Source organism: Leptonychotes weddellii, chromosome 4 (assembly GCF_054177405.1).
Source record: "Leptonychotes weddellii isolate Sample4059 chromosome 4, ASM5417740v2, whole genome shotgun sequence".
Classification (NCBI taxonomy): domain Eukaryota; kingdom Metazoa; phylum Chordata; class Mammalia; order Carnivora; family Phocidae; genus Leptonychotes; species Leptonychotes weddellii.
This window is the reverse complement of record NC_138372.1, coordinates 84,067,869-84,095,724: the sequence shown is the minus strand read 5'-3', so window position 1 is coordinate 84,095,724 and position 27,856 is coordinate 84,067,869. Positions and strand designations below refer to the sequence as shown.

At 61.9% G+C, this 27,856-nt stretch overlaps 1 protein-coding gene across 3 annotated transcripts; it reads right to left on the bottom strand.

Annotated features, from left to right (window-relative positions):
• Positions 1–1,195: 1,195 nt before the first annotated feature.
• CELSR2 (cadherin EGF LAG seven-pass G-type receptor 2) lies at positions 1,196–26,335 on the bottom strand. Of its 3 annotated transcripts, none has more exons than XM_081815599.1 (34): positions 22,529–26,335; positions 17,342–17,989; positions 15,306–15,528; positions 14,767–14,882; positions 14,503–14,591; positions 13,955–14,112; positions 13,377–13,540; positions 13,107–13,232; positions 12,576–12,742; positions 12,004–12,291; positions 11,746–11,920; positions 11,372–11,513; positions 11,119–11,239; positions 10,348–10,531; positions 10,070–10,171; positions 9,329–9,423; positions 8,887–9,096; positions 8,235–8,418; positions 8,000–8,128; positions 7,731–7,911; positions 7,405–7,572; positions 7,167–7,293; positions 6,838–7,038; positions 6,386–6,560; positions 5,977–6,089; positions 5,759–5,838; positions 5,538–5,664; positions 5,326–5,448; positions 4,582–4,709; positions 4,257–4,345; positions 3,965–4,156; positions 3,666–3,836; positions 3,288–3,522; positions 1,196–2,959 (listed from the first exon to the last, which is right to left on the bottom strand). In XM_081815599.1, the coding sequence occupies exons 1-34, from the start codon at positions 25,827–25,829 to the stop codon at positions 2,932–2,934; spliced, it is 8,760 nt and encodes a 2,919-aa protein (XP_081671725.1). In that variant the 5' UTR covers positions 25,830–26,335; the 3' UTR covers positions 1,196–2,931. The 3 variants fall into 3 exon arrangements, with proteins under 3 accessions (XP_081671725.1, XP_081671726.1, XP_081671727.1); XM_081815600.1 differs by having other exon boundaries at positions 1,196–2,816; XM_081815601.1 differs by having other exon boundaries at positions 1,196–2,559.
• Positions 26,336–27,856: the final 1,521 nt, after the last annotated feature.

Genomic DNA, 27,856 nt, shown 5'->3' with positions numbered 1-27,856 from the left:
CAGAGGCAAGAAAACCTCAGGTGTGTTCTGCAGCTGAGTCCTGTGCTGGCATCTGGTGAGCAGGGCCCTTGGTGACTCCCCAATGGGACCGAAGCTCTGGAAGGCCGGCGCGCCTAGGCAAGCCCTGAGGTGTGGCCAGCAGATGGCACGTGTGTGTGGCTTGGGAGGCAGACCCGTGTGCTGTTGCCACCTGGTGGCCGGAAAGGACAAGGCATGTTCCCTTTGCCCTTGGTCAGTCTTGAATTTCATAACCCCCACCTGCCCCGCCCCCATCCTGCTCCAAACCTGCTTGAGCAACATCCCGTAGACTTTGCCGGCTAGGGAGGAGGCCCCCTGCCACAGCGGCCCTTCTTGCTCAGCTACCTGCTTACTTCCCTTTGGGGCTGGCTATTTTTCTCTGTATGCACTCTACCCCCACCCCGCCCCAGGAGCAACAATGCAGGAAGCCAACATTTACTGGCCTCTTAACTATGCACTGTGAACTGTTCTAAGCACTTTACATGTGTTAACTCATTTAATTTTCATAAAAGCTCAATTAGGCAGATGCTATTATCATCCACATTTTGCAGGCAGAGAAACTAAGGCTCAGAGAGCTTAAGTCACAGGGTCTGGTTCCAAGGTTTGTGCTCTTAATCACTACCCTCTATGGCCCCCATGTTAATTCCCCTGCTAGTTTGCTGAACAGACCTTTGAAAAACACAAAACTTGGGAAAGGAAGTAATGTCGCAGAGCACGGAGGTGGCTTGAGTGTGAATTGTTGCTTCATTTCCGATGGGAAAACACAATGACCCAGAGGAGTGGAGTCAGGAGGTACCTCGTCACTGAGCCACTCAGCCACCCTGCCCTCCCTGTCTCCTGAATTCTGTCCCCAGGACTCAGCCCTAAAGGGCTGGACTGGAAACCTGCCTTCTCTTTGCAGCCTCCCCAGGGACACGAGTCCCTCTTGTCCTGATGAAAAGGATACTCTCCTGCCACCTGCCACATCTTCCTTGGACATGCCAGGACATGGGCTCTGAGCTGATGAGGCTATTCGGGGAGCACTGCTGGGGTGCTGGTAGTGGGGGCTAGCTCACTGGCCACTTGACATCCGAGTCCCCTGATTTCCTGGCCCTCCCACGGCCCTGCCTGCTCTTGTTTTCCAGAGCCTCCCTCTGGAAGCACAGGGCACCCACAGAAGCACAGGATGACAGCCCTCAACCCGCACAGAACTATAGTTTATTCAGTAGTATGGGGAAATGAAAAAAAACAAACACAAAACCCTACTGTATTTACAGTAACGATCAAACTGTACAATCTGATGGTTAGTATCAAGTTAGCATCCAGCATCTTTGTATTTTTTAAAGTCAAGTCATCAGTAGTTAAAAACCAGTAAATTTTTAACCCTTTGTAGGAATTGCTGAGGGGAGAGTTCAGGGGGAGAATCCATGGCAGAAAAGCCAGTAACCAGCCTTACACATGAGAAACAGGAACTTTTTTTTCCCACCCATAGCCTCTTTTTCTAGCCACCTGCTCCAAAGGAAAGTCAGTGACAAGTGGGGAATACATGCTCAGCGTACATGGTAACTCAAACGAACAGCAGTTGGCAAAACTGAGGCGGCGGGAGGAGAGGAGGCAGGAGATGAGAGCCTGGAGCAAAGGGAAGGGCCTCAGGCCCCCACGCCAGGACTGCTGGGTGCCCACCCAACCCATCACGGCCACATCAGACCCCCTGGGACCGGACACGAACCCATCCCAACACAAAAAGCAAATAAATAAAAATATATATTAACTCTCTCTTCGCAGGGAGCTGGGGATGGGTGTGGGAGAGGGGGAGAAAGAGGAATGGGACCTGGTCCTTTGAAGAAGAGAGCCAATTCCGAAAAGGGGTTAAAAATAGAACACGTCGCAGAGGCCACAGAAGGTCAGACAAAGTGGGATTTGTCTGATCTTGGTGGAGGTGGGGGGGGCGGTGGTGGTGGCCACGTGGACACCAGAACCCAGACTTGAGACCTGTGCTTGAGACTTCTGGGGGCAACCGAGCCAGCCCCGGACTTACTCTTCCGCCCCGTCCCACCCACACCACAGCAAAGAAGCGCAACTAAATACATGACTGGCCTTCCCGGGGCGGGTCAGGCAGGGAAATGAAGCACTTTTGGGTCAGCGAACTGAGCAAACGCCTGGGCTGCAGCACGTGGCCAGAGTCCAGGGAAAGGAGAGGGGCTGGGGCGGCCCGGCCTCCGCCCAGGGGCACGGGTTCCCCTCAAAATGTGTTCATGCAGCATTTGGGGGTCCGGGGGCGCGGAGTCCTTCGGCCCCCTCTCCGGACGGGGCTTTTGCAGTTCCTGGGAGGGGCCGCACAGGCAGGGTGAGGAGTGCCCTCGACCTTGACGCCCTCACCATACTGAGGCCCCGCCGGGGTGCAGCCTGCAGGGCCCGATGCCCTGGGTGCATGTGGCTTTGTCCTTTCCTTTTGGTGATGGCAAACGAGGGGCAGGCCCCCCAAGAGTCCCTCTCCTCCCAGAGGCACAGCAGATGGGAAACTGAGGAGAGGCTGGGAAGTATCCTGGGAGGTCCTATCCTCTTTGGGAAGGGAAAGGGGAGTCAGTTTCCAGCATATAAAAAAAATTAATCCCTGAAGTCATGAAGAGTGGAGATCCTTTTTTAAATTCTTTTTTTCCTCTTTTCTGAAAAAACTTTGTCTTGGAGATGTTGGCCCCAGGGGTCCAAAGTGCAGTGAAGGGGATGGTGGGGGAGGGAGTTGGCACTAGATGGCCTTGGGTGGGGTGGGTGCCCCTCCCGGCAAGGCCCAGGCTCCTCAGATGGACGTTTCGTCGCTGCTGTGGGCAGGCGGTGGGGAGCAGGGGCAGGATAAAGCACAAGACAGGAGTGGGGGCATGAGTGCAGCTGGGGAAGGTAAGGGAGCCTCAGGGTGTAGGAACCACCGGCCCGGGGTTAATGCAGGAAGTTAAAGAAGAGAAATCTGGAGAGGCAGGAAAGGAAAGTGACAGAAAAGGCAGACAGGGGGTTAGTCGAAGCAGAGAAGACAGTGAGAAGCTTTCACCAGCAGAAGGAAACAGGAAAGCAACCCCAGCTCCCCACCCTCCCTCACTTTGCCTGATGCAGGCCTGAGCTGACCCCACGGGCCCCCACGGTTTGTGGGCACATCACAGTAAGGGGGCTGGGCTACACCAGCCCATTCGTCCCCCGACTACCTGCCAGAGAAGCCTGGGGAGGCCTGAAAGTGGCTCCGAGCCCAGCCAGGGCCTCTGTGGGGCTGCACCCTGTCCCACCCAGCCAGCCCCACTCACTCGGAGCCTGACGAGTCCTCATCCACCGTGCCCGCCTTGATACTCATGGCGATGGGCATGACCCCGTTCAGCTGCTCCTGGAGACTCTGCCGGGGTGGAGGGCGGGGAGGGGGCCCGCCCCGGCTGCCCTCGCTGGCTGAGGAGCCCCTAGAAGACCCTGTGCCTTGCTCCAGGGGTAGCCGTAAGAGGCTGCTCTTCTCACTGATGGTGGGCAGACACTTCTTCTTGAGGATGCCTGCGGGCCAGGGGGGCAGGTGCCATGAGGAGCAGGCGGTGGGATCAGGGGGCTGCCCTAGGGAGCCCTACCAGCCACAGGGAGAGTGTGAGGTGTGAGGGTGCCGAATGGGGGAGCACGGCAGCTGGGCATGCCCCACTCACCTTTGTGAGGTTGGGCAGAGGGGCCTGGAAGGGGGCCAAGGGACCCCTCCCGAGGCAGGGCATCTCCATTCTCCCATGGGCGCTCCTCAGAGGCCCCATTACCACTACTCTCCTTTGCTGTGGTCCCGAAGTCTCCTGGCCAAGGGGCCTTCCCAGGCCCTGGGCCCCCATCTGGTGGAGAAAGGAAGTAGGTAAGGCCCAAAGAAGGCAGACAACTAGGCAAGTCACCACCCTAGGAATCCCTGGCTCTCTGCCCTCCCACTGCCCCCTCAAAGGCCACAGCCCTGGCGCTGGCCCACCCTTGGGGGTACTGTGCAAGGGCAGTCTCTCAGCGCCAGGCCCCAGCAGGCTGTCCCAGCCCGGCTCTCCAGGGAAGATGGCCTCTTCCTCCTCCTCTTCCTCCTCCTCGCTGTCTGATGAGTGAGTAGAGGCATAGGAACCACTCTGGTCATCTTCCAGGGACAGGTCACTGTCAGAGTCTGTGTCAGGGCCTGGGAGACGGGGAAGAGATCAGAGCTGAGCCATGCCCCCGTGCACACCCTCCACAAGAGCGGCTGCCCCCAACTGGCCAGCAGGAGCTTCCTTTCTCACCATGCTGCTGGTCTTGACCTTCCAGGAATAGGCTGCCTGGGTCCCCCAGGCCAGGGGGCCCTTGGCCATGGTTCAGTGTGGACTCTTCCCTGCAAAGACAAGACCACGCTGGAGGGGCCAGCCCAGCCCCTTGCCCAGGGTCCCACTCTTTTCTCTCTCCCCCGTTTCCCAGTTCCTGCCCCCATGCCCCTCCTGCTTCTAATTTAAGCTGCCACCCGTGTCGGCCACCCTGTGCACTGTTCAGCTCCCAGCAGGTGGCTGGCCTGGCTTCTAGCACGCGTGGTGCTCCTCGCCCCTGGCCGCCGCCCCCAGCACCAGCGCTCACCTCAGCAAGAAGGGAATGTAGCTGGGCTGACTCTTCCCCGAGCGGCTGGCGCTATGCAGGGAGCCAGCTGAGTCTCCGTAGGGCTGGTACAACCGCCCGTCCACATAGGGGCTGGGGCAGTTGTAGGACTAGGCAGGGAACAGAGGACTCAGTAAGTGGGGGAGCAGCACAGGGTGGCTCCAGGATTGGGAGTGGAAGGGCCGAGGGAGCTTGTCCCAAGGTCTACCTCCCATGTGCCCAGGTCTGGAAGAGAGAGGCCCCACATCTCTGCAGCAGCCCCCAGCCGCCCCCCGCCCGATATCAGGGCCTGGGAGTGGTTGCAGCTCTCCCATAGCTGTGCAAGCCCTGTGCACCCCAAGTACCCTGGACTCGGCTATATGAAAGGGCTTCCTGGTCAAAAACCATCTGCCAAGAATGTGCTGGGAGACAGAAAATTTACCAAGATGCACCAGGGATCCTCAGATGTTGGGTATCCGTGAGTGCATCACCTGTCTTGGCCCCTTCCTCACCTTATTCTTCCTAGCTCCAGTCCCATCGCTCCTGAGTCAAAATCCTCCTCCCCACACCCAAATCCCGCTCTTCCCAGGCCACACATACCATTTCCCCAGCCCTTCCTCCCCCCAGCAAAGGATGTAAGGATGAAAAAAAGTGGGGCACGAAGCACAGAGAACAAGCTCCTTGGGGCTCCTGCCTCTTCCACCCGGCCCCAGAGCCCTCCACCTCCTTGGCCCCCGGCTCCCTCACCGAGGTCAGGGTGGACTTGGTGGTCAGCGCAGGGTCAGGGCTGGGCTTGCGACTGCAGGCAAACTTGAGTGCTTTCCGGACCTCCTTGCTAAGCACCACGTAGGAGAGGAAGATGAAGGGGCCCTGGCAGGCAACAGGCGGCAGCTAAGTGCCTGTCTGGGCACCCCACAGGCAGGCCTCACCTCCCACCTCCACAGGGCACGGCCGGGTACCTGGATGCAATTGCAGGCAGCAAAGAGGTAGTGGAAAAGGAGGGTGTCACTGTTCACAGAGAGCAGCGCCAACAGCCACGTGGCGCTCAGCAGCAGGAGGACGGCGAAGGAGGGCCGCAGGCCCGAGCTGGAGAGGGGGAGGCTGTGAGCCCGGCCCGGAGGCCCCCTGCGCCCCTGCCTGCCCACTGCCCACTGCCCGGGCACCCACACCCCGTACTCACACGGGGCCTTTCTTCTCAAAGCCCTGCCGCTGGGCAGCACAGGAGGCCCGGGCCGCCAAGATGTACAGGAAGACACTCATCTACCAAGGGAGGGGGATCATCAGGGGACAGACAGCTTCTACCGCAGCCCACGGGGGCCCAGCAGGTACACCATTCCTAAAGGGGATCCTGAGGGCACACGCAGCCTGCTGGCCCCCAGCCTGCTTTCTAGCACCTACCGAGACCGCGAAGGCCACAGGGCCAGCAAAACTCCAGATGAGCGTATCATAGATGGAGAGCCAGCAGAAGTCAGGGTTCCCATAGCCCTCAGGGTCCAGGCCCACGGCTAGACCTGGGGGTACAGTGACAACAGCAAGGGAAGGGGTGGTAGGGCCTCGGGAATCAGTCAGGTGTCATGTGGGCTCACGGGGCCAGGTGCAAAGGATGAAGGGTTCCACCCACCCTGTGCCCCCGTGTTCGTGCCTACCCCTGCAGGAGGGGGGACCCAGTCCCTGGTGGGGAGCCTCGGGGGCTGAGAGGAGGGCTCGGCCCGGGGCATGGCGATGTGGGTGGGGAGAACGTGGCATGAAGGTGGACCCAGGGCCTAGAGGTGTGGAGCCCCGGGCCCGGGAAGGGGGTGCGGGGTACCTGTGATGAAGGCGGGCACGCCCCAGCCCAGCATGTAGTAGAAGCGCATGGGGCCTGCATTGACGTCGCGCACCTCGGTCAGGGCCCGATACAGGTGCAGGGCCTCCAGCAAGGCCCAGGAGAAGGTGCAGAGGTACAGGAAATGCAGCAGGATGGCGATGACTGTGCAAGCAAACTGGGGGCCCGGTCACGCCAGGTCAGTGACCAGGGCACCCCCAGGGCACGGAGAGGGGCAGGGCTGGGGCGCTGGCTGGCGCTTTGGGATGTGTGGGCCAGAGGGAGATGCTTCTAGGGTGCCAGGGAAGCGAGCGGGAGCTCGCGAAGAGGGAACCGTGGGCTGGGTGCTGGGCTGGGTTCTATCAGAGTTTCTGCTGCAGAAGCAGGGACCGGGGCAGGGAGCCCGAGAGGACTGGAAGCTGTGGACGGTGTCTGGGGGAGGAGAGCCATCTTACAGGGAGGTCAGCCTGGTTGATTCCTAGGAGGAAGACCAGCTGCGCCAGGCCCAGAGCCCCAGTCAGGTTCCGTCGGATGCCGTGCTGGTTGGAGCGTAGGGCACGCAGGACGGTGAGGAAGAGGAAGGCGAGCAGCAGGGCAGCCAAGGTGACCCCTAGGGCCACGTATGTCAGGGTCTTCAGCGGCAGGATCTCCCCATTCTGCAGGGCAGGTGGCAGGAGGCCAGGCGAATTAGGAAGGGCCGGGCCTGAGCATCCAGCCCGGGGCCCTGGGCCCCCACCCCTGGCTCCGCGGCTGTCTCCCCCCAGCCCCCCACAGTGGGTCCAACCTCCCGCCGGGACACGTCCATGAGCACGGCGAAGCTCGTCATGTGGTTGCACTGGCAGCTGACGTGACTCTCGTTGCGGAAGACGACCTCGCAGCCTCGGGCTGACCAGCCACCCGTACCACTGACCCTGCGGGGGGGTGGGGGGGGGCGGGAGGAGGGTCAGGGCGCGAGCAGGGGAAGGCACCCAGGGGCCTGGCTCGCCGCCCAAAGCCTTGGGGGTAGGGCAGCGCAGGCTCACAGGATGGAATGGTTCCAGAAGACACAGATGGGCTTGGTGCGCTCCTCCGTCTCCAACAGCCGGAACTGCACCGTGACCGGCTTGTCCAAGGCTCGGGGCAGAAACTCCTCGTCGTCATGGACGCTGATGCTCACCACGGGCGTGTTGATGACTGGCCGTTTGGGGACTCTGACGAGGAACAGGCAGGCGCACGGTCACTGTGGCGGTCTCGTGGCTGAGGGGACAGCTTCCCTCGGGGATACCCCCACCCCGGCCTCTCCCCAGGCCCCAGCACTCACCCGCCCACCGTGCATCCCCGCCCCCTCCTCGTCTCCGCGGCTGCCCACCTGAGGCTGCGCTTGTCCGGGTCATAGTTATGGGGCAGCAGGCCGGCCAGAGTGCGGTAGATGATGACACTGGCCACAGCCTCCCCGTGGCTCAGCTCTGGGTGCCGCCGCTGACGCCGCGCCAGCTCCTCAGGCTCCTGGGCCTCTCCAGGGCCCGCGGGCCGGACCACGGTGGGCGTCTCTGGGATCGGGACAGTGTCCACTCAGCGGGGCCCGGCACAGGGATGCCCCAGCCAGGCCCCTGGCCCACCCTGTAGCTCCACACTGACCTCGAAAGACAGAATCAGGCAGAATGACCGCTGTCTCAAGGTCTGGGGGCCGCTCCCCCCGCAGCGCCTCATAGCGGGGCAGCTTGGCCCCGGCAAAGCTCCCCTTGTCCAAGCGAACCACAGAGATGACTAGGGAGAGGGTCACAGGTCGGAGCCGGGCTCAGGCGGGGGGCCCCCAGCACCGCCACCCGTGCCCGGGGTTCCGTCCACGGGCCCCGCCCTGCGCCAGTCTCACCAATGTTGGGCGTGACGATGGTGAAGGGGTTCAGGTAGGTGTGCCGCATGTTCTGAGCCAGGGCGCTGGCGTAGGCCTCGTAGTGCTGCAGCAGCCAGGCGGTGCCGCCCTCCGTCTGCTGGATCAGCTCCCAGTGCCGCTTGTTGGCCGCGTCCAGGAGGGCGCTGCCCACCCGCAGCAGGTTCTAGGGTGAGCGCGGTCAGGGTGCTGTAGCCCCACGCCTTCTCCTCCCCCCCACCAGGCCGCACCTGCGCCTAGACCAGCCCGGGCTGCCCACCCAGCCGCACCCCTCCCTCAAACCTTCCCTCCTCCTCCGGCAACTGACGGTTCCCGGGCCCTGGGCCTGGACCCCTGCACAGGTACTAGACGCTGATTCCTCCCCACCCTGGCACCGTGGGCAGGGGGCCTCTGCTCCGAGGAGCTCGGTCACACCAGGCCCCAACACAGACGTTAGTTTCTATCAGCACCTTACTAGGGAAAGGGCTGGAAAGAGATGCTCTAAATTCCACGGCTCAAGGGAGCTCCTGGAGGCCTCACGCCAGCTGGGAGGTCCCTCCCCGAAGGCAGGGATGGCCCCCAAGTTGCCCCAGGAACAGGCTCACTCACCATGACCCCCATCTAACCAGCCAGCCCTGCCCCAGCCAAGCCCCACCTCGGTGAAGTGCACATCCTGCGTGGCCGACAGCCCAAAGCCCCGCTGGGCGCTCTCGTGGGCCAGCAGCCGTGTGGCCAGCTGGTAGGCCACCTTGACGTCGCTGCCGAAGTAGCCAGCTGTGTGCTGCGTGGCATTGCGCAGAAGCAGGGCCAGTCGCTGGGAGCGCCCCGAGTCCAGACCCGACTCGTTCCGCTGCAGCCGCTCGGCCTAGGATGGAGCCAGACAGGACAGGGAGCAAGGGAGGTCAGCACAGGAGGGCAGCAGTGAGGTCCCCAGGGGCAGAGCTGGAACTCAGGAAGGAAAGGGCCTCAGGAAAGGGGAGAAATGGCCACTCCAGGTGGAGGCCCCAGGAGACAGGGGCTGGAATTCCAGAAGCCCCTTTCTCAAAGCTGGCCGCAGGGAGGGGAGAGAGGAGCTAGACATGAGGAAGTTCACTTACAAAGCCCTTCAGCTCTGAGAAGGTGACTGATGTGCAGTTGAAAAGGTTTGGGGGGAGCCACCCCCTGTGCTCATCACAGTGACGCACGGCGGTGCCTGGGGGAAGGAAGCCCAGAGGACAGGCCTCAGGAGAGACACAGGAGGCCTCCGGGACCTGCCTGAGTTCCTGGGGGCCAGCACCTCATGGGCCAGAGACAGGAGACGAGCAAACAAGGGCCCTGCCCTCCTGGAGCCCCGGTTAGAAGAGGAGGACAGGTGTAGAGAACACTAGAGCCAAGACCTCTGCCAGACCGGCCCGAACGAGGACTCCAGGAGCACGGGGCGTGCGTCCTCCTCGAGCCCCCAGACATCGCTGCCCCTCTGCAGCCACCACTTTGGGCTCTCTGCCACTCTCTGCTTATGAACTGTGTTTGTCATCGATCCAAGGACCAGCACCAGCCCTCATCCCGGGGCCGTGTCCCCTGGAATAGCACCCGACAGCCCCTACTCTGTGATTCGTCTTCGAATCTCTAGTACACAGCCCCGTGGCAGGCACGCTGCAGGTTTGTCAGCATTTTTGATAAGAGTTCAAGATGTAGGTGCCCTTCATCCAGGCAACCTTGGGAGCAGAGGAACAGTGCACCAAGGAAGGACCTGGAGACCAGGGAGCGGTCCCAGGATTTGCAGCCAGGGGCTTCCCGCCCTCGTCCCAGGGAGGAGAGGCTGAGTCCACAGTATCACATGCTAGGCTTCCAGCACCTACCAAAGGAGCCTTTGGGGCAGGGGGCAGCAGCAGGCAGCCCAAAGCGGGTACGGGGCCACCAGATCCCAGCGTCGATGGCCCGTGGGCAGCTGTCATAATTCACTGCAAGGAAGCACACAGGGTCACCCGGGGGCAGCTGTCCCCTCGGAGCTCGGCTTGGGCTTCCAGCCCTCCCTCAGCAGCCCCGGGCCCGCAACCGGCCCCTGCTCCTGGTCCCTCTGGAACGCCGGGACCTGGCACGCGGCAGGAGAGCCGCCGACCCGTCATGGGAACCCCACCTTCACAGCCATTGGTGGTGACCTCAGCAAACGGGTTGTCACAGCGGTCACACTGGCGCCCAATGACGCCTGGCTTGCATGGACACTGGCCGTCCTCAGAGTCACAGACGCGGGACAAAGAGCCCGTGGGGTAGCAGTCACAGAGGAGGCAGGTGGGGCTGCCAGGGGGCCGGTAGTGGTTCTCCTGAAAGGGGGGACAGACGACGAGGGTCACTGGCTCAGGCTCTCTCTCTCCGGGACGCTCAGGGGTCCTTTGGGCTGTGGTCCCTCTAGAGAGAGGCTCACTGACTTCAGGTCCTCCCAGGAGTGGTATTCAAACTATTTAGGGGCACCAGGGTGGCTCAGTCGTTAAGCCTCTGCCTTTGGCTCGGGTCACAATCCCAGGGTCCTGGGATTGAGTCCCGCATCGGGCTCCCTGCTCTGCGGGGAGCCTGCTCCTCCCTCTGCCCCTCCCCCACTCCTGCGCATGCATGCTCGCTCTCTCACAAAATAAATAAAATCTTAAAAAAAACATATTTAACTGGTAATGATTTGCAGTCCAGTCCATCAGTGAGACACCAACCATCAGAGCGGGCTGCAACCAACCAGTATAGCTGGCCTAGAGCTCACTGGTAAAGACCTGGTCCTGGGGCCCCCCAAACCGCAGCCACGTGGCAGCACGTGGCCACTGGTCCCCCTCCCCCCATCAGAGCAAGGGCACACAGCCCTGAGCTCTCTGCAGGAAGGCTTTCCCCAGCGCCCCCCCTCAAGGGCCCGGGTCGGGGCTGTCACCTTGCAGTGGCACACGCCGCTCGTCTTGTTGCAGTCTGGGTCGAAGCCTTTGCCGACGTCACAGTTGCACGGGCCGCACGTGGGGTGTCCCCACCAGCCACGGGGGCAAGGCTGGTCAATCCTGCAGAGAGGGGCCCAGGCGGACGTGAGCTCCCTCCGCCACACCCCGTCTGCTGCAGCCATGTGCAGCCCAGTTCCCGGTACTCTGAGGGACACCCCAGAGACAGGCTGCTGCGTGCCCTGGTCCACTTACCTGGTCTCACAATATGGCCCAAGGTAATTCTGGGGACACTCGCAGGTGTAGCCGTGGGGGGCGCTGGGCTTTCGGATACACACAGACTGATGCTCACACGGGTTCAGGTCACACACGTTAGTACAGTTGTCACCATAGTAACCTGGGACCGTAAAGATGAGAGAGGCTCGATCCCCACCTTGCCCTGGCACTTTCTTTAAACCTGCCTTCACGCCACCTCCTTCCACCTGAGAATCCTACCAGCTGGCTACGGCTTTGTGGTGCAGGAGAGGAGGCTCAGAGAGGTCATGTGACTGGCCTCAGGCCACACAGCAGAGCCGAAGTGAGACCCCGGCGCCCACCCACCTGCCCATTTCCCCGGATCCCTGGCACACCTGGGTCACAGCTGCAGGAATAGCTGTCCCAGTCATCACTGCAGTAGCTGTTGGCAGGACACGGATTCGAGTCACAGGGGTCTGGCAGGCTGCAGCCTGGCTCCACATTGATGCTTTCCCCGCGGCTGGGATCCAGACCGCTAACCCCCTCGGGCGTCTCGCTTACCCTCACACCCTGGGAGGGACAGAAGCGATGTTGGCCCTCCGTGGCGCGGGCCTCCAGGTGGGGAGGATGGCAAGGCAGAGGAGGATGCTCACCTGCAAACAGCCCCGGAAGCCGCGGGTCACACCGCCGGCTGGCCCAGGCACGCCCCCAACCGTAATGTTGCTCAGGTGCAGCCCATGCAGCCGGGGGCCTAGGTTGCCCTCTGCCCGCTGCTGCCCGTAGTCAAAGGACAGGATGGCATGGCCGGGGCCCCCAGTGGCTCCCAGTGCCAGCTGTGCATGGTGCCAGTCGCCGTCATTGGCCCGGCCTGGCTCCAGCTGGAGAGACGAGGCCTGGAGCCCTGTGCCCTCCACGCTCAGCACCACGTGGCCTTCCCTCAGCTTCACCAGAAGAAAAGAAAACAGGGTCAGCAGCCTGCCTTCATCGGCTCTTCCAGCCCACTGCCCTCCCGCCTGGACCACCAAACCCATCCTACAGCCCCGCTGAGGCCACAGAGGAAACGGTATTATTTCCCTCGGGGCCAATAGATGGCAGCAGTGATCCAACAAGCCGACGGAGCCTCAGGGAAAGAAAAGACCCCGCCTAGCCCTCTCTGACCAGCCCCCTGGAGGCCACAGCTGCCCTGGTCAGGGCCCGCCTACCCGCCCCCCCCTCCCTGCATCACCTGCAGGGTGATGGTGCTGCGCCCCCTGGTGACAGCCTGCAGCAGGACACCGTTGGCCTGGCGTGTGCGGAACATGAGGCTGAGATGCCAGGGCTGGGAGATGGGCAGCGAGAGGCCGTGCCAGGCCAGCACGCTGCTGCCCAGGAAGCGCTGTGGGTTGGCCATTTCTGGGGAGGCAGATGAAGGCAGACTCTGAGGGGTGGAGTGGCCAAGTGCCCCAGGGGGTGTGATGCTCAGAGGTGGTGGTTCCACAGGAGGCAGGGCACCGCCTCTCCCAGTGCCCACTCCCCTCGCTGGCCCCGCCCTCCGGAGCATTTACCTGTCTTGCGCCCGCCCCACACTGTGCCCAGGCCTGCCTCTGACTGGGCCCTTTGTCTCCAGTGCTCCCCTCTCAGGGCTCTGCTCAGACATGCTTTTCCACCCACAGCCCAGCTTGGCTGGGCCCTGCCCAGTGCCTGCCCCGACCCTGCCAGTGTTCCCAGCATTGTTGACAGCTCTCGGGCCTTGGCCTCTGCTGGCGGCCTCTCCTACCCTGGGCACAGCTCTTGCCCCCGAAGCCCAGAGGACACTCGCAGCTGAACGCGTCCCACTGGTTCACACAGGTGCCCCCGTTGTTGCAAGTACTGCTGTCACACACGTTCTTCTTGGCAGGGCAGCCTAGAAGGGAGAGAAAGGGGCTCGGCTCGGGGCTCCAAACAGAAAACCTGCGGCTGGAGGGCCCTCTGAAACCCCCACCACGTCCCCATAGCCCTCCTTTCTGCCCGGGGCTCCTGGCCTGGCCCCTACCCCAGGCTCCCATACCAGGCACGGTGCCGTTGTTGGCGATGAAGTCAGCCATGTCCACATGCCGGCTGTCCACCTGCAGGTTCCTCATGCAGCCCACAAAGTGCCGCGTGCGGACAGGGAAGCTCTCGGGCAGGTCAGGGACCCCACCCAGCAGCAGAGGCCCTGTCAGATCCAGAGACCTGGCGGAGCAAGAATGGTGGCAACAGGAGGCACAATGGTGGGGCTTCTGGCCCTTCCTCCTTCCCTCTTCCTTCCACCAGGCCAGAGCGGGGAAGGGCCTAAGCAGGAGCCTGAGGGGCCCTGAAGAACAGCACAGGGGAAGGGAGGCACCCCAACCTGGAGCCACTCCCCTCTCATACCCACCCCTCCCCCAGACCACTCCATGACACCTACTCTAGTCCCCTCATCTTGCTGCTTCCACCCCCGACCCCAGGCCCTGCAGAAGGCTGAGCAGGAACTAGGGGAAGCAAGGTGAGGGAGGGCCTCCATCTGGATTGGTTTCCATTGCCGGGCCCCCCCCCCTAAGGCCCACCTTCTCAACCTGCCCACCTGGCCCCACACCACACCGCATGCCCCAGCCCTCTCCCCCTCACTTTTTGCTGCCACCCTGGGTGCCCTGGGCAGCGCAGGAGTAGTTGCCCAGGACAGCTCCGAAGCGCAGGGCCACCCCTGTGTCACAGCCATCCACCGTCACCACAGCCACCTTCTGTTCTGATGGGCCCTGCGGGAGCCCCGTCTGCCCTAACAGTGGCTGTGGGCAGAGAAGGCAGAGAAGGGGAACCGTGAACACGGAGCCCACGAGGTCCAGGGGCCAGGCACAGAGACACCAGCACCTGCGGACACCCCTTTGTACACACGCGTGTGCATATACACACACGTGCCCATTCAGCGTGCTCACGGGACATACGTGCTTAACTGCCTTCCTCGGCATTCACCGGAGTCCGTGCCTGTCTAACAGGACACTGAGCATCGAGCACTACTCGGCGATGGCAGGGGAATAGCCCAGCCCACCCCCCCTCCCTCCCTCCCTTTAGGCCAGAAGCGCCATGACCAGTCCCCCCTGGATGAAGCGCCACCTCGGGTCTGAGCACCTGAGCCAAGGACAGAACCCTCCGACTCCCTGACCCCCTCTGACACCCACCTTATTGTAATATTTCAGCTGCACTGTGTGCCACTGGCCGTCACTGACCCCTCCGGGCACGAACGGGGACACGGTGGTGGTCGACTCCCCTGGGGAAAGGACCCAGGTGAGCTGGGACACCAGGGGAGGGCTGGGAATGGGGACGGTGTGCTCATGGTTGGAACCGGGCCCAGGTTTGGCTGGGGGGAGTGTGACTTGGGGTCGGGGGCCAAGACACCTAGGGCCTTTGGGAGATGGGCAAGGACATGGGGCAACCGGGGTCACCTGCAGAGAAGGTGAGCTGGACCTGCTCCTGGATCACCTCGAGGGCCACAAAGTCATGCTTCTCGTTGAAGCGCCCGTTGTATAACAGCAGTCCGTCACGCTCCTTGGTGGCAAACCTGAGCAGGAGTTGGGGGTGGGGGGCAGGGAATGGGGCACCCACCTAACCCCGACCACCCCAGCCACCTAACTAGCCCCTGATCCTACTCAGGACCCTCCTGAGAGCTGACACCATGGCCCTTGGCTCCGTGGGCCATGGAGCTCAAGTGTGGACAATGAGCCCACACCAGAACTGAAACCAGAACCCTGACCCCTTGGCTCCCCACCCTCGAGAGTGGGTAGGAGGAGTGGTCAGTGGACCCTGGTGGGTGAGGAAGGCCTGCTGGCAAAGTGCACAGGCCACTCCAAGTGCCGACCCGGCTCTACCAACCACCTGCTCCCAGCACTTTCGCTGCCCGACCTCTCACCCTGCCTGTAGAGGGGGAGACGCCCCAGGCTCCCAGCACCCTCCCCACCCCACCCCCCAGGGCCGAGCCACTCACGAGAGGGCCAGGGTGAAGTGGAAGCGCTGACGCAGGCCACGGAATGTGAGGAAGGAGCGGGCAGGGAAGCTGCGTGTGGTCACCTGGCAGTAGGGCTTCTCGAAGTCTCCAGACGGGCAGTCGCACTTGAAGCCACCCACCAGCAGGTTGACGCAGGTGCCCCCATTCTTGCAGACACCTGGCGTGCAACGGCCTGAGCGGGCACTCACTTCGCAGTGCTCACCTTGGCAGCGGGAAAGGCAGGGTGAGTACCAAGTGCCTGAGAAGGCGGGGGGGACCTGGGATGCCTCCCCCGGGCCCAGCCGTACCTCCTGCAACACTGCCAAGTTCTCCCAAGCATCCTCACCACCATCCCATTATACTGCTGCCCTGCAAGTTCCTTGGAGCTCCCAGGCCCTTCTGTACTCCTGTTTGGGGCTCAAGCGCACAGCCTGCCGGGACCCCGGTCACAAGGCCCAGGTCCTAGTTAGCCTTTGGTGTCACGGCTACCGAGCAAGCTAGGGGCTGTTCTGTTCCCACAGGGGTGAATGTGCATGGAGGAAAGAGCCTGCAGGACAACACCAGGGCTGGCGCCAAACCCCCTTCCTCCCTCCCTCGCACTGGTGCTTTTGTCCCTGTCAGGCGCCAAGATCACTTTCCCTCTCTGGGGATGAGACCAGGCTTCCACTTGGATTGTCAGTTATGCCTGGAGGGCAGGGGGGGTGAGGTGAAGCTGGGGACTCCCGGGAATGGGGCAGAGAACTCCCACCCTGAGCCCTGGGGTCCAGACTGAGGCCCTCTGTGCACTTGGGAGATACTGACAGAATGGGGGACTGAGCCTTGGGAGCAGACCAGGATTTCAGTGGAGGAGCTGAAAATTCCAACAACATCAGATGGGAAAATCCACCCCTTTCTCTCCCTCCCCATTCCCAGATTCTAGAGATAGGTTCTCAGCTCCTGTGCCTAGTGACTGGCTCTTGTTTCCATGGAAACTGTTGTTCGCCTACTCTAAGCCCCCCTCCCCATCCTCTTGGACAAAGACTCCCCTCCCATCCCCCAAGCCCTCCCCTCCCTTCCACCCCCACCCACAGCAGCAGCTGAGAGGAGTCAAGTCTGGCAAGTTCTGGGCAGGAAGATGCAGCAGGGAAGGCGGTGGGGTCTGCCTGCCCCTGCTGGCAGAACTAGTGGGCATGGCTGTGGAGGAGAGAGAATAAGGCCCAACCTATCTGGGAAGGAAGGGCGCATGGAGGAGAGGAGAAGGGGCTGTCCTGAGGAGAAACAGGATCCTGCAGGGGCAGGGGCACAAAGCAGAGGCAGTGAGCCTCCCAGGGAAAGGCTGGGAAGGGGATGTGTAAAGACCCAGGTCACAGGCCAACCCCGAGGCCTGACCCTTCTTCCAGCACCTGGGCAGGGGTGGAGCTATTCTGCTCAAGGTCACACAGGTGCAACGACCTTCAGAACCAACTCTACCCCGCACCCAAACCCCTCCAGTTTTTTCCATGCCTTCCCCTCCATGCCTGGGAAGAAAAGCACTACTTAGAGCGCAGAAAAGTAACTCTCTCAGTGGTGGGAGGAGACCAGGTCCCAGGTCCAGCTTCAGGGCTAAGTCAAGCTGTGAGGTGAGACGCAGAACAAGTCACCGGATCCCAGGGGTCTCTTAAATCACAGCCAACACCTTCCAAGGGCTAGCTCTTCACATGTATTAAGTTAATTAAATTAATCCTTACAACCCTGCTAGGCTGTAAGTAGATTCACTATCTCCATTTGAAACTACTGAAACTACTGAGACACAGAGAGATTCAGTAACTTGCCCACGGTCACGCAACTACTAGTGGCAAAGCTGGAATATAAACCCAAGCGGGCTGCTTCTAGAGCTGGTGCTGCCTGAGATGGGGGGAGCTCGGAGAAGAAGGGCGCCCCCCTCCTCTCTCCCCAACAGGTCGTGGAGAAGCAAGCGAGATCTGCGGGCGGCCAGGGTCACCGGCACCTTACTCCGGAAAGGAACGAGGCCGCCCCGGCCCTTAGCCCGCTCAGCCCGCCAGGCCGCCCCAGCTCACCGGTGTAGCCGTCGCGACAGAGGCAGGTGTAGCCGCCCTCGCGGCTGCGGCAGCGCCCGTGGGGGCCGCAGGGCCGCGAGTAGCAGAGGTCCACCTCGGTCTCGCAGTAGTCGCCCGTGAAGCCGGGTGGGCAGCGGCAGCGCAGCCCCCCGACCGGGTGGATGGGCCGGAAGAGCACCGAGGAGGAGGCGATGAAGGGCGCGGAGGAGTCGAAGCGCAGCACGGACACGCAGCGCATGTAGTTCTCGCAGGGCTCGCGCAGGCAGATGTTGTCGTCGAAGGGCAGCACGCGCTGGGCCGAGATGGCCGTGAGCAGGCTGCGGTTGAGGTACAGGCGCTCCTGCAGGTCCTCGGAGGGCAGGAAGGGCGGCCCGCCCCCGGGCCCCGGCGGCTGGCCCACGGACAGGCTCACATTGAGGATGTGGCCGCCAGGGGCGTCGGTGTCCCGCTGCACGTTGAAGACCACCACGTGGTCTGGGGGTGTGGCCAGCGTGGCCGCCACCGCCTGGATAAAGAGACCCAGTAGGGGTGACAGGAAGCGCTCCGGCGACATGTCCTCCAGGCGCAGCGTGATGCTGTGCGTGAGCATCTCATCCGTGATGATGGTGACCCGCAGTGCACACTGGGCAGTCACACTGTGCACGCCGTCTGCAGGGAAAGGACATGGGTCAGGACCTGATGTGGAGCTGGGGAGGGCAGGGGTGCCGAGCCATAGACCTAGCCCTGGGCAGGAGCACCCCGAGAAGGGAGTGGGAGCTGAGATCCAGCCCTGCATTGCCCAGTTGCCACAATGGACTCCCTTTTCTCACTGGCAAAAGGTGCCCAAGAAACTATGTGTATGGCACCTGTAGGCAAGTCACACCTTGAGGGATCAGGCCCCATAGACACTTAGGGCAATTTGATTTTCAGAAGTTCTCTTTGCATACTTTCCCAAAACCCTTCGTTGTGAAGAACGGTACATTTTTTAATGTTTGTGTGCTTCTCCCTGCCCAAGCCATGAGTCTTGCTCCCTTATACCAGATTTGGGGCTTCCCTGCACAAGAACCCGGTTTTGCCTATTTCTTATCTTTCTACAGGGGCCAGAGCACCAAGAGATATCCACAAAAATAATCATTCTTCCCCCTCGGCCTCTATATCTCAACACTACTATAACCCTGACCCTGGCTGTGCTCCCTCCTCCCCCACCAAAGCAGCGGGGGGGGTGAACTGGGTCAGTGGGCCACCCAGTCCCCCTCCCACTGAGCCCCATAGCTGCTTGGGCGCAGGCCTGCTATCCCCATAGCAACGCCCCACACAAAGCATTCTTCCCGCCCAACTCTCCAGGCTGCCGAAGATAGCCTGGCGGGGGCCTCACCCCAGGAAATCCAGCTGAGCCACCTTACCAGAGGCCGCACCACCCATTGCCCTGATGCTGTTGGGGGGCGGGCAGAGATGGAAGGGCCTGGGCAGCTCTCCAATCTGAAACCCCAGAAGAGCCCCACTAGGCTGATCTCTCCTCTGGCCTTGGGCCTCCAGCTATTCATCGCCCACTTGGCTCACACGTTATGCCCGAATGCCTGCCACACCTGCAGGCTGGACGCTCACTTACAAACAGCTGGACGCTCACACACACTAGTGTCTCACTCCACCCACACGCTCCGCCCAGAAGTACCACACACACCTGAATGCACATATACATGGCAATGGATTTTATTTAGCTCAGAAAAGAAAGCTGGAGGCCAGTGGGGAGGGGGAAATGGCTTGGCAGGGCCCTAAAGGGTATTCATATTTTTATTTATTACAATGTCCTACACATAGTAGGTGTTCAGTAAATACTAAGATGTTGATGTCTCCCTAGTGAAGAAATGGTCTTTAAAACACAGTGGGGGTGGGGTGGGGGGCACCTGGGTGGCTTAGTCGGTTAAGCATCTGCCTTCAGCTCAGGTCATGATTCCAGGGTCCTGGGATCAAGCCCCACATTGGGCTCCCTGCTCAGAGAGAAGTATGCTTCTCCCTCTACCTCCCTCCCCCAACTTGTGCTCCCTCTCGCTCTCTCTCAAATAAATAAATAAATAAAATCTTAAACACACACACACACACACACACACAGCAGGGGCCCTGAGTTGATATTGAAAAGGACCCCCTGGCAGGAACGGGTCAGGAGATGGTGTTTCTGGGGTGGGGCGGGAGTAGGAGAGGAACCTGGGGGTAGATTCTGCTTCCATACATATTTGAGGTGGCTAACTACCCCAGGCAGCTCAGTTGAGCCTGGGAAGGCTGAAGGCAGAGACCCATCTCAGCCCTGTCCTTGGTCCACCCACCTGCCCTCCAGCCTCATCACCTGAGGCTGCCAAAGCCCGCCAGCTCTCACCAGCAAGCTTGCTTGTCATTACCCACTCCTGCTCCTCCCACTCCTGTCTATAGCCACCGAACATGCCAGCCCACAGTCCTCCTACTTCTCTCACCTGCCCCAAGCTCACCTACTCCAGGAAGCCTGCCCAGATTGATGACCTCAGGCTCTATTTTCCTCCTGCTTTCAGACCACCCTGCACTGAGGTGTGGCCTGGCACAGAGCTCTTGTGTACTTGGTGACTCTGCCCAGTGATTCCTTGATGGGAGAGTCCCTCCAGGCAGAAAGTGGCCCCAGAGTCCACACAGTGCCCCTAACTGATTAGGGAAAGGAGGGGGGCAGTCAAAGCCCATGAGCGAGAGAAACCTCCCCACCACTCAGCCCTGGGAACAAGCACTCCTCCCTGTGCCTCCCCTCAGCAGTCCCAGGCCCCGCCCATGCCCCTCACCCAATGTGTCTCTGTTGCTTCCCATCTGGTCTACCATCTGTGGCCACCTGCCCCCTCCTTTGTGGTCCCCCATCCCCAGCAATCAACCTACTGCTCAGTCCTTGCTCTTTGTTCCTCTCCCCTGCCTTGACCTAGGTCACCCCTCAGGTGCCAAGGCAGGGTGGGAACAGGGGTCCCAGGTCCCAGACTGTGGCAGAATCAGACTCCAAGCCTCTCTCCCCTGGCAGATGTGCCAGTGGAAGCTGTGGGCCTGGACAGGGTCTACCGCTCTGGGAGCTGACCGGGCCATGCACAGGAGTTCCTGTGTGTCCCAGCAGGGTAAGAAAGAGGCAGGGAGAACTGGGGCTTCAGGAGAGCCATCCAGCCCAAGCGGGGGCAGCTTCAGCCACAGGGAACAAGAGAGGGGGAAGGCAGAGAGGCAGGAACGTGGAAACTAAACAGGGGAAAACAAAGATCCAGGAAAAGAGCCAGCAATGGAGAAAGTGGGAAAGGAGGAGAGAGCCACACAGGAGATCGGGAGAGGGCCACGGAGAGGGGCAGAGCAGGAGGGCCCCCATGGGCAGGGGCAGGGGCAGGAAAGAGAGACAAAGAACAAGAGAAGGGAAACAAAGGGGCAGTGGGAGTCAATTCCCCCTCACCGCAGCCTCCCTGAACTTTGGGGTTGCCGTGGTGACTGCTTCCAAGGGTCAGGGCCGAGGGGACAGGATGGGGCCAGGGCTAGAGGGCCAGCCCGAGGCCTTCCCTTCTGTTCTAGGGGAGCTGTGGTCAGGGGCCCTGCCCTGGTAGGAGCCTGAAGGCTGGGCAGGGCCTCCTCAGTGTCCTGCCACTCTCACCTAGGACAGGCTGTGGGGAGGACAAGAGGAAGAGCCCCTTCTTTTCCATCCCTCCCCGCTGCTTGCTTCTCCCAACACAGAGAAGGAACGAGGATCCAGGAACTCCAGCCCTTCACTTCCTCCTGGAGGGAAACTGAAGCCTCAGGAGGCACAGAACCTTGTCTATGACCTCTAAAACCTCACCTGCCCGGGCTCCTATGGCCACCTGACGAGTGGGGCAGGAGACGCATCTGTCCAGGAAGGACCCAGAGCAGGGGAGGGGGCTGAAGCCACACCCTGCATCCCACATGTCTCTCATTCCCCTCCAGGCCCAGATTCCCTGGGGTGACAGGAAAGGGGTGCCAGACTCTTCTCTTCTTCCCCTCCCTGATGTGTCTGGAGTGGGGTACCCTGGCCCATCCATCTGCAGGGTACCCCTAACAAGGGGCCCTCATGGGGGTTGCCAGTCGTTCCCAAGCTTGGGGAAGGGACTCCACAACCTGGGGCTGGCCTCCTCCTTGCCACTCCCCATAGCTGACAGAGAAGACAGAATGCCGCCCACCTCCCATCAACTCTCCTCCCCCAACCCTCTGTCCAGGGAGTCTGCAGGCTGAGCGCTTGGCCAAGCAGCAGGAATGCCCAGCCTGGGTCCCGGCCAGGCTCCCACGCCCCAGGACTCTGTTCTCTCCCCACCGGAGCAGGGGGCTGTACCCTCAAAGGCCACCAGTCCCCTGGCTCATCCTGGTCCCACACCCCATTCCCTGAGCCCAGACTGGTCACAGCCCGCAAAGAAGGCCTAGCATCCTAAAACAGCCCATGGGGTGGCAAGCGGCCCTAGGAGGCCTCAGCCTGCCCCTGGCTTCACTGCAGCCCCTCCCCCAAGCTGGACCCCGAACCATGGCCTCTGACAGTGGGGTCTGTTTGGACAGAGACAATGAGCTCGGGCTTCACTTCCTGCGGGAGCTCTGAAGGGATAGCCAGGCCAGGCTCTTTCTGCCTGGAGGGAAAAGAATGCACTAGACAAAGTCCCCCTCAGCCAGTCTGGGGCTCAGCCGGGAGCCAGAAGGGGCCAGAAGAGGCCCGACTGCAGGGTCCTGACCCCTCGGCGGCAACCCTGTGCCCCATGGCCCTCTGCTCTGTCAGAAGGCTGTTATGAGATCACAGGAATAGCCTGCTGGGCATGAAGAGGTGCTGAGGGGACTGGCTCGCCTCCCCCCCACCTCCCCCCACACCCCACACCACACCACAGTCCTCTCCACCCCTCCCCCAGCTCTCCCGGACCCCCCAGTCTTCCACGCGCCTTTTTTCACAATCTTGGCAGCCATAGCCAGGGCCACCCCGCAACACTTCCCCTGCCACGTCACAGGGTGGTAGGCAGGGGGCAGCCAACCAAAGCAGCCCAGCCCAGGCCGCAGCGGCAGGCGGGGCCTACACCAGCTGCCAGGATTCCTAGGGCTCCTTCCCAAGCTCCTTCTCGCCCCTCAGCCTCTGTGCCAGGCACTGGGCAGACAGGCGGGTCAGCGGTTCCTCCTTGGACAGCTGCCCGGGCCCTCCCCCAAGGGCCACCCCCGCCCGACGCCACCTGGGCCCTTCCTTACCTGACACCAGCACGCTCATGATGGCCTCCAGGGGACGGTTGTTGTCCAATGCCCGACTCAGCCTCAGTTCGCCCGTCGAGGCGTTGAGCAGGACCAGGCTGAGTTCATTCCCCCGCTCAAAGCTGTAGGTCAGGCTGTCTGAGATGTCAGGGTCATGGGCGGGCACGCGGCCAATGGCACCCCCAGGGAAACTGCTCGAGCGGTTGGTGACATAGTTGTTGAAAAGAATCTCAAAGTTGCCCAGCACCGGTGGGTTGTCGTTGCGGTCAAGCAGGCGGACGTGGACTGTAGCCCGGCTCACCAGCGGAGCCGACGTGGCCTGGATGACCAGGATGTATTCGGGCCGGTCCTCGTAGTCCAAGTCCACCAGAGCCGTCAACTCCCCAGAGAAGATGTCCAGTTGGAAGACCTCAGGGATGTTGCCCTCCACGATCTGGTACATGATCTGGGCATTGGTGCCTTCGTCGGGGTCGGTGGCTGTGACGCGGGCCACGGCCAGCCCAATGGGGCTGTTCTCTTCCACAAACACGTCAAACTCGTCCTGCTCGAAGACAGGTGGATTGTCGTTCACATCCAACACGGTGACCGTCACTTCCATGGGCGTGCGGGCCGGAGGCATCCCCTTGTCCACCGCATAAGCCTGCAGAACGTACTGGGCCACGTTCTCACGGTCTAGCCTCCGAAGCGTTCTCACAATGCCTGACGTGGACTCCACGATAAAGTCACCATCTCCATCGTCGCCCCCTTGGAAGGTGTAGAAGACCCTGCCATTAAGGCCAGAGTCACGGTCAGTGGCTGAGATCTGCAGGACACTGGTGAAGGGGGGCACATCCTCATAGACGCTGCCCTGATAGGACTCACGCAGGAACTGAGGGGCATTGTCATTCACATCGTTCACCAGGATCTCCAGGTAGGTTGTGTCAGACTTCTGGGGAATGCCATTGTCGCGGGCGGTGATGGCCAGGGTATAGGACACTTGGTCCTCATAGTCTAGCTCAGCCTGGGTAGTGACAGCCCCTGTGTCTGCATCAATGCGGAACTGGGGGATGCTGTCCTCCATAAAGTAGGTGATGCGGGCGTTCTCGCCCGTGTCCTCGTCCGTGGCACTGATCAGCACCACCGTGGTGCCTGCCGGCCGGTCCTCATTCACATTCACCGTGTAGTGGGAGCTCTGAAAGACGGGACGATGGGTGTTGGCGTCAGTGACGTTCACTACCACCTGGGCCGTGTCCTGCCGCGTGCCATCGGAAGCAGTGACCGCCAGCACATACTGCCGCTCGAGCTTGTAGTCCAGCGGCAGGGCGAGCGACACCAGCCCGCCACCGCTCTGGCTGGTGATGGAAAAGCGGTTGCGGGTGTTGCCGCTGGTGATCTGGTAGGTGATGACGCTGTGCGCGTCGCGGTCCACAGCCGACACCGTCACCACGCTGGTGCCCACGGCCGCATCCTCGTTGAGTCTCACCGTGTACTCTGGTTGGGTAAAGGTGGGGTTGTTGTCGTTGACGTCCAGGATGGTCACGCTGACGCTGGCTGAAGCAGTGAGCACTGGGGTGCCGTGGTCTCGGGCTTCCACCCCAAAGCTATAGAAATCAACCTCTTCCCGGTCCAGCTCGGCTGCCACAGAGATCCAGCCTGTGCCGTTGTTGATGGCAAAGGGGAAGTCATGCCCAACCCCAGCAAGGCGGTATTCCAGGCGGGCATTGTCACCAGCATCGGCGTCGATGGCCTGGACGTGGAGAACCAGGTAGCCTAAGGGGACACTCTCCAGCACAGTAGCCTGGAAGGGGGTGCTGACAAAGATGGGGGCATTGTCGTTGATATCCAGGACCTGCACCGTCACCAGGCCAGAGACGTTGGAGAGCGGGGGGCGGCCGCCATCCTGTGCCCGGACCCGTAGGGTATACTCCTTGGTCGTCTCATAGTCGAGCGGGCTCACCACGTCCAGAGCCCCAGTCTGGGCATCCAGGTAAAACTGGCCCCGAGCATTCCCGCTCATGATGCTATAGTGCACTAGGGCGTTACTGCCCTTGTCTCTATCCGAGGCTGTGACCCGGAGGACCGGGGCCCCCGGGGTCACATCCTCGCGCACCTGGACCACGTAGCGCTTCTCGCTGAACTGAGGGGCATTGTCGTTGTCATCCTCCACAGACAGGAACACAGCGGCTGTGGCACTCCGTGGACCAGGGTCCCGACCCTGGTCACTTGCCTCCACCGTCAACTGGTAGGATTCTACTTCTTCCCTATCCACAGGGCCACGCGTTCGGATCACCCCAGAGCGAGGGTCAATCTCAAAGACTTCTGAGGGGCTGCCTCCAGGCCCCTCCAATAGGCGGTACAGAATATTGGCATTGGGAGGGGCATCACCATCCGTGGCTCTGACAGTGAGCACCTCATAGCCAACCTCCAGGTTCTCCCTGAGGCTCTCCTTGTACTCCTGTTGCTCGAAAACGGGGTCGTGATCATTGGTGTCAGTCACCAAGATGGTGAGTGTGGCCAGGGCACTCCGGCGGGGCATGCCATGATCCTGCGCCGTGACCCTGAAGACATGGGTGCTCTTGGTCTCACGATCCAGCTCCTCGGCTGTGGTTACAGCGCCCGTGATTGGGTCCAGAGAGAAGAAATGTTTGGAGCGGCTATCAAAGAGGGCATCCATGGTGTACTCAAGCCGGCCTGCCTCACCCTCATCTGGGTCAATGGCCTGCAGGGATGCCACAGGGGTACCCGCTGGCTGGTTCTCAGGCACGCTGGCCTGGTAGCTGGGGGGCTGGAACTGGGGGGCTGTATTCACATTCCTTTTCCGACGCCCGCCCATGGACTCTTCTGTTGACCGTTCCCCTGCCCTGAGCCCTGGGGTCTGCACCAGCTTGCAGGACTGGCATCTCAGCCGGGGAGCCTTTAAGCACGGGTGTTCCTGGGGCAGGGTGAGCTTGCCCTGTGGGGAGAGGTGGCCTCCAATGCCCAGGAGGCGACAGCTCCATGGGCAGCCTTCGGGGGCTGGCGGCAGAGGGATGTGGGCTCCGGATTCTGGACACCAGACCCTCAGACCGTCGTGGTGGGGCACCAGGTGGCCAGTCAGCTCTGTCCCTGCATCCCTGCAGTGGCTGCTGTAGAGCCAGAGGTTGGAGGCCGAGGCTGGACAGAGCCAGCCCGCGGGGGCGCAGGCCTCTGAGGAACCACGTCCCCCGGGACCCAGGGAACGACAGGGCCCCACTTGGTCTCCCAGCAGTGGCGGCAGCAGCAGCAGCAGCAACAGCGGCGGCGGTGGCGCTGGAAGGGGGGCGCGGGCTGCCCGGCTCTGCATCTCTCCCTGCTCCCGGCCGGCCGGGTCAACTGCGGCGGCGGCTCCTCCTCCGGCTCCAGCCGGCCCCGCCGCGCCTCATGCCCGGGCCGGGGCGCCGGTCCCCGGGGGCCACTCGTGCGCCCCTCGGGGCCTGCGCCTTGCTGCCTCGGCGGGGCCCGGCGCTGAGCCCTCCGACGCACCCGGGCTCGCACTGCTCCCCGATCCCGGCCCGCGCCCGGGTCACCCCGACCACCGCGGGCTGGCGCTGCGCCTCCACTTGCGCGCCCGGCTCTCGCCACCTGCGCCCGCGGGCCCCGCGCGCCCCTGGCCCTGCCGACTCCCCGAGCCCCGAGGTGGCCCCTTCGCCCCCGCGGGATGGCCCACCTGCGCCCGCAGAGCTACGCACCCGGACCCCGGCCGTCCTCGACAGCCCCGCGCCGGCCGCTCGCGCCCCGCGTCCCCGCCGCGGCGGCGGCTGCTGTCGCCGCGGCCGAGGGCCCAGCCCCACGATCCCTCGCCTCCCCGGCGGGCGGGCGAGTTCTGCAGAGCGGCGGCGGCGGCGGCCGCGGCGGCGGCGGCTCATTACCATAGACCTGCTCGCGCAGCCGCCGCCTTAAAGCGGCGACGCCAGCCGCACCGAAGGAGGTGGGCCCCACCCAGCGCCCTCCTCCGCACCGCGGGTCTAGGATTCCAGCGGGCCAGACCTCCATGCCTAATCCCTCCCCTGGCCTGCCGCTGGGCCGGTGACAGATCCCTACCACAGGTTCGAGAGGAATTAACAGTCAGAAGCCAGACCACGCATGATGATAATGGTGGTAGTATCCTAAGTATACTTAGAGGTTTTCACAAACAGTTGGAAGGAGTCTCGGGAGGCCAGGGGCGCACCTCACACCGCCTACGCCTACGATGGTTGGCTGCTGATAAGAGCCCTCGGGTCCGGGGTAAGACTGAGCTAAAAGAGCCCTGCTCAACAGTATAAAGCCTTCCCCATATTCCAGAGAGGTATCCCACCTCCCTGGCAACACCCAGTGAAGTCCTAAGGCCCCCATCCCCACCCCTAATCCAGGTCGTGGTCTCACTAGGACCCCCCCACCCCCTTGGGGTCCAGCGGCTGGGCAGAAGGACCGCAGGCTCATCTGGGACACCAGCTGGACTTTTCAGGAGCAGGTAAGTTGGGAGTGTCAAAGCCAGAGCTAGCTGGTATCAACACACTAATATTACCAGGTTCTGAAGCCAGAACGGCTGAAACCTGTCCATGGTCACAAGGCAGGGGAGGGATGGAGCCAAGCTTTAGGACCCAGGTTTCCCGAATCCTAGACGGATGGATTTCACTGCCCCCTAGGGCCTCCTGGCTGGAGAGATGACTTCTTGCCCCCTCCCGCCTTCCCTATCAGTGTCCAGCTGCTGTTCCCCCGCTTCTACACTCACAGCTTTGTGATTAGCAAACAGTCCTGCCCAGTGCCCGGTATAGGCCTGCAGACTGAACCTTCCACTTGACGGGGGTGTGCAGGATTCCAGGAGTCCTGGGAGTGGCCCAGGCATGGAGACTGGACCATGAAGAAGAGCCAGGCAGTGTTGGTGGAGGGTGATCCTGAAGGAGCTGCCCTCTGTCATACCCCACCCAGGGACCCGCATCCAGGAACAGTAGGGCCAACTGGACGCAGTGCTAGGGGCCTGGTCAGGCAGTAAGAGGCAAGGCCTGGCCTGGGGAGGAGGCTGGGGCTTTAGTCTCAGCTCCCCACCCCACCCTCTGGTTGTGTGATCTTGGTCAAATTCCGGTTCCTCGATTTCCCGTTTGGAAAATGAGGGGATTGAATAAGGTGCATGGTTTCCAAAAGTTAATTTAGCAGGAGAATCTGTTTTTCAAATGAAATTTGAAGTAGAAAGCCGAAATGTTCCTGGGAAGAAGTGCAGGTCAGGGCCTTGCCCTGTCCCCACAACTCCACCAACCAGTACATCCCTGGGCTGCCTTGTGAGGCTTATGCTCTGGAGAAACCCCATTTGAAAAGCACTGAAGCAGAGGCTCCCTCCAGCACTGCGTTCTGGTC